Consider the following 12082-nt stretch of genomic DNA (forward strand, 5'->3'; position numbering starts at 1 on the left):
AAATAACACACCAAACTGGATTTAGTCATGAGGAAAAGGTTTATTGCTGCTTTGGTAACCAGTATACTGTAGGTATAGCAATGAATTATTGCTTCACGTAAACAAGTTAGTTCCTCACATGGGTTTCCCCACAGTATATGCAATAGTGTTGTTCATTGTCTGGAATTTCCTGTTGCCATGTTTTTGAAATGATAACTGGTCTATGATGAGAGTGACAGACTGTACACACTCACTAACTCTTAAATCTCACTGAGAAAGCTTGGAGCCAAGCTGCAGGTCAGGCCTTTCCCATCAGGCTCCACGCTGAGCTTCCGGACCACTCCATCTTCGATCAGCATGGCATACCTGCACATTTACAGCAGAATCAGCAGAGGCAATTGAGAAGTCAAAATTGTCAGTTTCACTTGAAAATGAAAGTTTGACTGCAACATACTTATTCATTGTCACATATTATGGAGAGCCATCCCTTATTTCTATCTTAAATGTGATTGTGGTCATTTGTAAGGCTTCCCGTTTCATCCACTTCCAGTTATTCTAGCTGTATAAAACGTTATGCTGCTTGATAGTACAAACGGTTTTCTTATATCATTTTAAATGTACTGTTTAACCTCAAAACACATTGGTTTAGTGCAAACAGTTTTACTGTTTATTGCATTCATTTTTTGGAGCAGCTAATGATTCAGAAGACTTGCATGTTCACAGAAAATCATGCATTTCCATGTTGCGAGATAAAGTGGATATAATCATGACCAAGGGACATGTTTTGTTCAGAAAGACAGTCAGCTCACCTTTGAGACCTCAGGTTTCCAAGCACCTCGAACAAGTGATCATTGTTCAGGAAGAGATCCACTGCCTGTATAGAGAAAGAGAGGTTTATAACATCAATACATCTCAGACGGGGACTGCATTTGAACTAAAATAACATTTAATCCAGTGATATTTCATTGGATGAAGGTGCTTCAAAAGCAAGCGTCACCTTTGTGAATGCTCCTGTGGGATCAGCCAGCATCCGAACCTATAACAAATCAACCGTATAATGACTAATTAGATAATTCCAATCTTTCTAAAACCTTAAAGAGACAAATTAGACTCTGTTCCAGTAAAAACCAGGTTAATTACGGGCAGAGCTTTCCCACCTTGCCATCTGCTCCGTTCTCCTTTCCCCAGGCAGACATGACAAACACATCATTAACAGACACACATGCGATGATCTCCACACCTTTGGCCTTTAAATCCCCAGCCTTCTGTATGAACCCTGGGAGATGAGTCTGAGAAAACACAAGTGAATAAAAGACAAACAAGACAAAACTTGCTTGCGTTCTTATACAGATATGATTTATTACACTTCTTTCACAAACTTACTTTATACAGGTCTTTTTCAGGGACAAAATGAATGTCTCAGTTCAGGTTGGCCATAACTAAAATGCGTATACCGGTAGCTATACAGTATTCGTATAGATTGTAATGATGCATTGCAAAGCCATTAAAATTATTATTGATGTACTGAGCCACAGTACAGTTTTAATGTGGTAGATCTTTTAGCTTTGGTTGAAGTTAACTTGATGTATTTTTTTTTTTATTTTCCCCCCAAAAAATTAGATCGAGATTAGAAAGAATTGGTGGACCCCAAGTTTGTTACGGTTTAATGCCAGAAGATCCCATGTTGATACCTTTGAACATCCAGGTGTGAACGCTCCTGGAACACCAAAAAGCACCCCTTTTTTGCCCTTGAAGAGTTCGGCTACTGAGATGCTATTCTCTGGGTCTCCCTCGTAGACCAAAACATCGGGAAGACGTTGACCAACCTGAAGAAAATGAATCAGCAGCATGAACAATGCAGCAGGAAACACATAAAACTGATCAAACCGTTCCAGGTCTTAATCCATTATGTATTAGGGAGTCAATTCATTTCCACAGCAACACAAACAAGAGCTCAGATGACAACAACCATTCCAGGAAATTATCCAGTTTCACAGATCATGTGCTGTCATCTCAGAGAGAGAGAGAGAAAGGTTTGGACGCACTTGATTGGCTGAATGATTCTTGTGATCCTAGAAACCTTATGCTTGGAAACTCTGTCATGACTCACTCTCAACAAGAACCTGGTACTTATATATATAACAAATTATGTTTATTGACCTGCCAAACAAAATATTATTGAATTGAATAGATTTGGGCAATTCTCCAGCAATAACTTAATAGTCTTTAATTGTTGAAGTGACAACTATAATATACAAATACTATATAAGAAAAAAAAGATAAACATGTACAAATACCTGATCAACTGTAAGATCTTACACATCATTTCTGTTAAATGTAAAGTCCTTGGAAGTTAAAAAGAATAAGTAATCGATCATTTCCAGAGAGGGTTCATGTTACATCTTATGATGAGCTTTTATTCATCATGTGGCTTCTTTACAACCACTTGTGTTTTATGGTGGTTGCCAGTATATTATAAAAGGAAGATAATACAGTTTAGTACTTTGGTATATAAATATTAAGAGAGTTCATTAAACATACAGTTTTACTCCACGTGTAATTTGAATCCATAAATATACAAACTCGTTTTTCTTTTAAATTATGTCAGGGATACTTTAATGAGCACGTAGCCTAATGTTAAATATTATTATTATTTGTCTGCTGATGAATTTTTTGCTGAAGTATGAAAGTCTTCGTTATATTGTTTAGTTGATAATGTTGTGGTTGTTGGGTAAGTGCAACAAAAAACTGCATTTCTTCTCGGTGCACATATTAGTTCAGTATCTTAATCTTATTTTAACAGAAGTAACTTGTGCGGTCATACTCATCATGAACCACTCATCTTTCAAGTTCCTTGAAATCGTAGTTCTGCCGCTTCACTCGCGTTGTGCGTCAGGCCTATGAGGAAATAGTTAACTCCCTTCACTAGTGTCGTACTTTAACTGCTCGAATTTGAATAAGTATCAGGAAAAGAAAATCGAAACAAAAATCTCAGTCTGCTTGCGTAACATCACAGACACAGCAGAAAAACAACCCGTGCTTGTAAAAGTACTTAAAAAATGCGCGTAATAAAAGCACCCACGCCCGCCACATTCTCCCAGAAGCATCTAACGTTAATGCGTTTGTTTTAGGAAAATAGTTCCTAGGTCACGCGCAAGTCTTACGCCAGTGCGGTCTCTGGATGTCCTTCTACAGGTCTTACCTGGATCGGCATGCTGACGGAGTGTGTGGAGGGTGTTTGGAGTGTAGCAGTCTGTTCAGTGCGCGGCACGGACGGCTTTCTGTAGCAGTGGAGTGAAAATCAGGGTTTTTTGTTGTTGGTTTTTATAGGAGCGGCAACGCCTGCGGGAACACACGCCTCCCGCCCAGATACTGAACGATTTTCATCAAAGCACCTACTCACCTGCGACTGCTTAACTTTATTACTCTATTAAAGATAATGTACTGGTATTAGGACAGTGATTAACTGTTAATGATGGCTTAATTTATTATTATAATTATTATTTTGTCTGTGTGCATAGTAATATAAATTGCACACATTCAATATGCTGAGATTCTATTTGATCTCTAGGTCAAATCAAACTACAATGTGCTTTTTCAGAAAGAAAGGCAATGCTGATATTTATACAAATGTGAATATATTAATATGTTACTTTGTTATTTATTTACTATATATATATATATATATATATATATATATATATATATATATATATATATATATATATATATATATATATATATAAACATGGTAACAGAGTTGATCATCCACTGCTGGCAAACATAACAGCATAAAACTTAAAGTCAATGTGATAAAAAAGAAAGAGCTAAGTTTCTGGAAGGAGGAAGAGGTAATTGCAACAACTGGGTTTTTTTTTTCTCTTCTTCGTTAGTTTTGCAATAATAAAAGGGAAAATCTGATGCTAACAGGGTTGAGGCATGATCTGCCCACAGGTCAAGAGAGCCAATCAGAATGTTTAAAAGTAATTTTTAATAAGATGGCTTAGAACAATATACAGTCAGAGAGCCCAATTAGAAGCAGTAGGACCCCAGTAATATTTAAATAAGATATCTGTCTAAATCAGAGGCATTAATGTACTACCTCTTTCAAATATGCCGAATATGGGGCAACATGTAATACAAAATAATTACTGTAGCCAAATAATGACATTATGGTTAGTATAATAATGGGAATAATGGCTTGGCACAGTTTCCGAATATATCATTTGTCATAGGAATATAATAATGTTTCCCCACAGGATAAAAAATCAGCAGTAAGTCACTGCTGTACCAATTTTCCCATCCTAAAATACTTTTTTCAAATTACCTTTTTTCAGTTGAAACCATCTGTCTTAAATTTCAAATATCTGAGGAACACCAAAAAATCATCACCTTTACAGTGCGACACAATGTGTTTAAAAGCATTAAAAAAGATTAGGCTACTTCTTGACCCAGAAAACAGTTTCATATGCAGGATACATATTTTATTGTTAAATTTTAAGAACTTTTTTTTAATATAAACTTAATAAAATAAAGGCTCCCAGCAGCCCAACAAAAAATAGGCCTAAAGCTTTAGAGACTAATAACTATGATTGAGAATCCTTAACCTTCACGAGGGCGCTGTATCCCCGCGGGTCGCGTTCACGCGCGTGATGTCATACAGCACGTAAGCACACGAGGGCAGCACGCACGCATACTGTACATAACGCAGTTGGCACGAGTGACGTTTCTCCCTCAAAGCGGATGGTCACCAGTTCGCACTACTTTTCCGTCTGACTTAAAGATAAGTGATATCGTTTTATCTCTGCAATAGTACTAAATGTAACTATAACATTTACATAAATATACCTGTAAAGGAGAACTGCACCATATCTAGCTTTGTCTGCCCTACAACATATAAACTGTGGTATGGACTAGAGACTTATATGAATAATGTTCATTCACTAGTATTAATGTTAAAGACGCCTAAATATGGACGATTTTTTTAATCCACATGGAAAAAAAGAAAACAGACATGATCATGATGACAAAACGACATAGAAATCCAATGACGCGTTAATTTATTACAAAACACATATAGACACTGACAAGATTTTAAAACACCTCTATTTTTCCTGTGGTGTCTCAGTGTTTGCTTTCTCTTCACAGTGATTCAATATGACCAAAGTGTTGAAACAGTTTTACTGCAGAACCACTGAGCTTTACAAAGAGGAAACAAAAAAGCACAGACATTTACAATCAGATGACTTCAACTCCCACAAATACCAGAACGAGAATATTAATAAACATCCGCAAATTGAGTAAAAAATAGATTTTAATCTTTTAAATACATTTTGGAATACAAATATTGATTTGTTCTTTACTGTAGTTCTTCTTATTACTTTCGACTGTTATCACTAGTGTTACTGTTGAGGTTTGATTTACAGTATATCAATATACAGAAAAATGTCAAAACAAACATTTTGGTAAATTCTGGTATTGCTCATTTACAGAAATATACACAGACACACGAAAACACCTAGCCATGTATTTAATTTCTCTCTCAATCATATGTTATGTTCTAAGTCTGACAGACAAAATGGCTTTATATAATGCTTACCATTATGAAAACACTACTGTACTATCATCTTTATATTAGAGTTATTATTGACACAAACATTGACATATTTTACAGCTGTCTTTGAATGGACCCATTCATTCATGATTATGTACAGTCCACTACATCCCAATAACCACTCAGGAGAGACATTAACTTCCTGTCCACAAAAGAAAAAACAAACATACTGAAATGTTAGAAGAAAAAAAAACAGTTTTGATAAATGCATATAGACTGAATAAAAAAATAAGAGTTTTATTGAAATATCCCAAAATTCCCTTAACAGCCAAACTGTCAATATTAAAAAATAAAATAAAAATAATAATAAAAAAATGAAAAGCAGAGAAAGTTTTGCAGTGATAAACACATATTAGTGCTTGAAAACTGCAATACTATATATTAAACAAAAATGAACACGCAGAATATAACATCCACTGGCTTTCTTATGTCTTAAAGTTAGTACTTTAATTTGCAAAAAGATGAATCTAAAAAAAAACTAAAACAAAAAAAAATTCAATACAAAACAGACATTTCATAAAATTCTCCCAAATGAATTGCTTTATTTCAATACCAAACCTGAGGCCAAGCTTCATAGTCTATATGGAAAACCAAATCCTAAAGCCATGCCGTAAGCACAAAATGAGCTACAAAAACTCATATGATCACCCAAAGGCCTGAATCACAACACGTTCACCCTCAGTATTTTGGACTAGAAATCTGCAGACCCAGATTAAACCTATTGTTGAGCTGAAACTATCTTCAGAAGAATCCACTTTGAAAGCACTCATACAATCATTGCTGCGAACAGCATACAGTGAAAAACATCCCCCTGAAGATCTGGTGTCACCTCCGAGGTCCGACTCTGTACAACAGTGGTTTTCATTTTTAGTACTTAAAATTGGTAAAGAGGCCAAAACGGCAACTGGCTTTTCTTCCTCCGGTTTTCACATGTGTAGAATAAATAAAAGGTAGAGGAGTTGTATGACTCTGAACGGAGTATGATTGCATATAATACCAGACGAGTGTCTGCAAACAAACCACTATGAGGAGACAACGCAAACACATCCTAAAACAGCCGAACGAAGAGTCTCGAAGATGAGCCCACCTCGTGAGGCTTTCCAAATTGCATTTAATGTTGATCTGCACCACAGAGGCTTTCAGTCTGAATATCACAGAACAAACCTCGGATGGAGGCTGTCTACAAATGGAGGATTACAGTACAGATTATGATCGTTCCTCTGAATGACTGAAAAAAAAGTCTTTCCAAATGAATTACTCCGAATCATCTACAAGCAGGCCAGTGTCATCTGAAGAATTGAGGATGATATATGAACGTCCCACAGCAAAAATCAATGACAGTAGAAGCCTACAGGAGGAAAAACTCCCAGTTTACCCCGATTTAGACACACTGTTGGTTCAGTTCAGCATTTAGTACCCATAATCTCCCATTCACATAATCCATATCCTAAAACGATGACATTATTCTTTTTAAACAATTGGCTATTATACAAAGGATGGCCTGGTTTATAAAAATGTTCTACAATAAAAAATAAAATAATAATAATAATAAAAAACACTGACTTTGCTTGCTATGCGACTAAACTACTAAATTCTGTTTTGAAGCAAGACGTGGCATGACAGAGATCAAGTGAGTTATGAAGTCTTTCATATTGCTTTCCATATGATTTTGCAGTATATTTGCAGTACCAGTGTGTCCCAGAAAACTGAAGTTTGTCTTAAACTGTATTTCCTTCACCTATGTGTTGCATATTCCACAAAAAGCTAGCAGGACAAAGTTAGATAGCACTTGTAGTATGGCGAGTGCATTATAAAAGACATTATTAACTGTACACAAGTGCCTTTTATGCACTGTTTTAAGGAGAAAAATAAGCTTACTTGATTAGAACTGTAGTGATAGTGACTTGTGTTTGTTTCGTTGGCCTACCATTGTTAAAGAATGAGATAGCGAACGCTGAATCGTGTGATTCAGGGAAGAGTTCATATTGCTGCAGTCTCAGGAGACGTCCTTGGCACGTAAATTTCTCTGAGTTTACAGTAACGGTTAGTTCCTAGAAACACTTATCAGGATGGCTGTGGAGTGACAATGAATTACACGTTGTCTGTGGTTTCTCGAACAATGATAGAAATATTAAGTGTGTCTGAACTGACCCAAGCCTGTGTTGACGTGCTACCCATTAAAATCAAATGAAGGTGGATTGGATGTGAAAGACCAGTACCGGCGGACAGTTACACAAAACATCTTCTTCATATTCAACACCTAAAAGTGTTTTCTTTTGGCTTTTGTAGCCCTTGCAATATACATAAAGACTCTGGGCAAACATGTAGCCCATTTTCTTCATCTTCCATCCATCCGTCATCCATCTGTCGTCTCTTCTCTAGGGTGAGTCCATCATGGCCTCCAGCATTTCCAGGAAGAGTTTGTGCATTGGCACGCCACCTCGGGTCTTGATGCTGTAGAAGGTGGTGAGGGCTCGGCCGGCAGTCTGCCGGAGGAGGGGCAGGGTGAGGAGGAGTCGTCCCGCACGCTGGGGGTCATCAGGGCATCGCTGGACCTCCAGCTCCAGCAGAGCCTGATGCAGAAGGTCCCGTAACTTCTGCACAGCCTCCATGTCCTCAATGTACACCGAATCTAAAAGAGAGGAAGACGACGACGACAAGTGATTAGACCCTCATTTCTAAATAAAACCAATGTGTCACTCTTTTCAAAGATTACAAAAACAATTAGCAAATTAGCGAATTAATCCATCACATGATGTTTTGATGAATTTATCCAGTATGTGCAGACATTCTAACTGAATTGAAACTGAAAATTTTAATTTCTCCACCTCAAGTGAGAATATAAGTTTAGAATATTTTTTTTATATTTTTGTTTCCACCCAGCATTCTATGCATTATACAAAAAATCTGCATACAAATATGTAGATGTGAACCCCGAAAAATCACGTGGTGGCATGAACTGAGAACATGAGGGATCTAAACATCACAGATTTACCTCAAGGCTGCAGCTTTACAGTGTAACTGTTTTATTTTGAAATTAATAGCTGAATTTTGTAATGAAGAGCTGAATTTTCAGCAGCCATTACTGCAATATTCAGTTTCACATGATCCTTCAGAAATCATTCTAATATGCTAATTTAGTACTCAATAAGTATTTATGATTATCATTGTTGAAAACAGTACTGTAACTTCTGTTCAACTTACTGCATCCTGCCCGAATGTTTTCACCATGTTATATACTAATGCTAGTGTAAATTTCCTAGAGCGTGACATCCTGTTTGTTGTAAAGACTAAAGAAATTCTGCATGCTCCAATGTGGCCACAGCTTTATGAGGATTAATGCAAGAAATTACAAATGCAATTGTGTAACAACAAGTAAAGAAATCCAAAATATATAATATAAATCTCTCTAGCTAATTAACTCTTGCTTCGTGTCAAAGGTCACTGCCAAATGAATAGTTCTGTTGGTGGGGGTCAATGTTTATCATGTACACAAGGATATGTGAGGGGTAAGGAAGAGGTTTCGGGTGTGTTCAATATTCAAAGCATGCAACTCGCAGTATTTGCATAACAAATACAGATTCTGTGGGTGAAGCAGACACAGAGGTTGAATTTATTATTTACAGTAATCAAATCAAACGTTTCATGTGTTCTTCCGGGTGGGGGATGAATTTATACAAGCAGACGGTGACAAGAGAGTTACGTTTACAACACAAAACAGAATATGTTCTGGTCTTAATTACCGGATGACTCACCCGGGTCATGCAGGTTTTGATCAGAAATCAAAAACAGGCTGTGGAAGTAATGAGTCATTAATAGGAAATCTTGACAGGAAGTGCACCTGAGTTGGTGAGAGCGATGGCCTTTAGCATGACGAACTCCTCGCGGTCCAGCTGCAGAGCCCTGAAACGGCGAGCGAGCTGGCTGATGGCGGCGTTGAGTTCAGTCAGACCGGCCACACGAGACATCTCCTCATCCAGCACAAAGTCCTCAGCAAACACCACCTCGTCCTCACAGCCGAGAGAACGGTATGCCACCCCCAACACCAACACCTCCAGCCACACCGACTGCAGCACGGACATCTGGTCAGCCAGAGATAGTGAGAGAAAGCCTGGATGAGAAGAAGAAAAAAAATAAAGAGAGAGGTTAACGCTCCACTAGTGAAGAAGAATACAAGCTCAGAATGCACAAACACAGATGCCTCGTCTTAAAATTGAATCAGATGGGTGTCAAAATCTTAAAATTCTAGCCTAAATGAAGCATAAAATACCTGCCACAGTCTATTATGTCAGAAATATGAATAAAACATTTTTAAAATGACATGAAAAAGAGAAAACCACTCAACAGTTTAAAGTATTTGCTTTTTATATTAATATATTTAATTTAGCCTTGGTACTGAAATTGGTATTGAGATTCTGAGAAACTGCATTTGACATATGAAATTAATTCAATATAGTAATATGTAACAAAGTGAAACTCCAGGACTGTCGTAGATTTTGAAATGCTTAGGACAGATGTCATCACCTTCACCTTATAGAGGCCGACTAGTTTTCGCCACTCATTTGCATTAATAGTTCATAGTTGAACATTTCTCAACTTTTTGTCAGGGATTTAATCCCACAATCCTCAGCTTCTACTGGGACTGAAAAGACCCGCTCATCAGATCTAGTGTTCTGTGGAGTGCAGAGAGCAGGATAAGAGTTGTTGTTGAATACCGAGACATGGTGGACACTCACAACAGGGCTCTAAATTTAGAGGTCTTGAAAATAGCCAGAGACTGACAAAAGCAGTTGAAATCGCTCCTTCCAAGACTGAACTCGGACAGCAATTAGGAGAAAAGTCTTCCACGTTCTGACTGTAGCTCTGACTCACCTGCTCCTGTTCCCTTCAATTAAAATCTTTCTTCAGGCAGCTGTTCTCTACATACAGATTGATCAGCACTTTCAGGCAGTGCAGAAAAGTAAAAACTATCTAGCTGGCTTTTTCATAGCCTTCAAGTGCACTATATTAGTGAAATTAGGCTAGTAAGAAACACTTCCCAGCAAAAAGTGGCTCTATAAGTACCCAGATCAACAGCTTGTATGAGTAAACATGATGAATAACTTTTACCGCAAAGGAAAAGAGGATATTTCAAGAAGAGGATGTCTGCTACTTTTTGCACAAAGGGACCTTTTCTACTACAATCAGTACCATAGTGCTATTTATTTCTAGTGGAAAAAAGTAGCCCTTCATTAGATCTGGTCAACAGTGCAAATTATTTTGGACAATTAGCTTATTCAGTTGCCACAATTACCTCTGTCTGACAGATGAAAAGCAAAAAATAAATTTTTTTTTTTACCTGCCTTTTAGGGATGGCATGAAATTTAATTGCCCTTATTATATCTTTTTTAAGGTACCTAATATTGTTTTGCAAGTATCCTACAATAGGTTTACATGTATGCAAGGTCAAAATATGCTTTTGCTTTCTCAAAATATATACATTTAGTATCACCTCATTTTCCAACAATTCTTAAAGATTAGTTCGGAGTATACAGGCTCAGGCCCTGAGCCAACTCTGCTCTGATTGGTCAGATGGCCCTGTCTTTTGTGATTGGTCTACCTCAAATATCGCGTGTCGGAAACTGGGTTTCTGTTAAGGGAACATAGTAAACATTGATGCTCCCTGGTTTTCATGGTGTTTGTACAGAGTGAACGTTTCAGTGCACTGGAAGGATTTTGACTGAGACAGCTTCCCTGATCACCGCCCTGCCTACTGAACTAGAGAACTGTTTACTTGACTGTGAACTTTAGTCAGTCAATCAATTAATAGTTTACCAGATCGAAAAAATAACTTTTTAGTTTCATGTGCAATATAAATTTTAGACAGTGAATCATGGAGTCAAGGCTGAGACAGACACAACTATGTGCTTAGTTTTACTTTAGCTTAAAGAGCACACGCAGCATACGGTGATATGGAGAGACACAGAGAAGACTGTTGGCAGAAGGACCTATTGAATAAAGTCATTATTTTTGTTTTCTTCGCGTTACAAAAAGTGTTACCCGTCACGTTACATATAAACCCAGATTGCATGTCTGATGGCAAATGGAGTATTCTGACGATGACTTTTCATACCTTTTATGGACCTTGACACTGTTATTTACTTGGCAGTCTATGGGACATTTAGGTTTTCATCCAAAATATCTTAAATTGTGTTCTGAAGATGAACTGAGCTTTAACTGGTTGAAATGACATGGGGTATGTGATTAATGACAAAGTTTTCATTTTGGGGTCGAGTAACCCTTAACTTCAGTAACAAGAGAGTGAGTAACCGGTAGTTCAACACCAGAATAGCTTCATTGACATGGACTCTTTGCCAAACATCTTGATGTTCTTTCTCTTGCTCTCACTTACCAGGAATGTGCTTGGCCCAGCCGATGATGACAACTAGTTTCCGGTGGCCTAGGTCGCGCGAGAGTGGTGAGCGTGCGTTGGGCCGTGTCAGGCTGCAG

The 12082-nt window shown here is 37.5% G+C and overlaps 1 protein-coding gene and 1 pseudogene across 1 annotated transcript; both read right to left on the reverse strand.

Annotated features, from left to right (window-relative positions):
* Positions 1 to 20: 20 nt before the first annotated feature.
* On the reverse strand, positions 21 to 3336 carry LOC113064355 (peroxiredoxin-5, mitochondrial). The gene is made up of 6 exons (XM_026235119.1): positions 3182 to 3336; positions 1671 to 1805; positions 1137 to 1268; positions 977 to 1015; positions 789 to 853; positions 21 to 345 (listed from the first exon to the last, which is right to left on the reverse strand). Exons 1-6 carry the CDS (start codon positions 3191 to 3193, stop codon positions 240 to 242), a joined length of 489 nt encoding a protein of 162 aa, XP_026090904.1. The 5' UTR covers positions 3194 to 3336; the 3' UTR covers positions 21 to 239.
* A 1686-nt stretch (positions 3337 to 5022) lies between these two features.
* LOC113063682 (steroid hormone receptor ERR2-like) overlaps positions 5023 to 12082 on the reverse strand; it is a 10692-nt pseudogene continuing 3632 nt past the window's right edge.

The sequence above is a fragment of the Carassius auratus genome, chromosome 46 (assembly GCF_003368295.1).
Source record: "Carassius auratus strain Wakin chromosome 46, ASM336829v1, whole genome shotgun sequence".
Lineage (NCBI taxonomy): Eukaryota > Metazoa > Chordata > Actinopteri > Cypriniformes > Cyprinidae > Carassius > Carassius auratus.

Coding starts and splice junctions, on each gene's coding strand:
- LOC113064355 (XM_026235119.1), bottom strand. Junction 1,269..1,670: donor TCACACCTGGATGTTCAAAG/GTATCAACATGG, acceptor GTGTTTTCTCAG/ACTCATCTCCCAGGGTTCAT. Junction 1,016..1,136: donor AGAACGGAGCAGATGGCAAG/GTGGGAAAGCTC, acceptor GATTTGTTATAG/GTTCGGATGCTGGCTGATCC.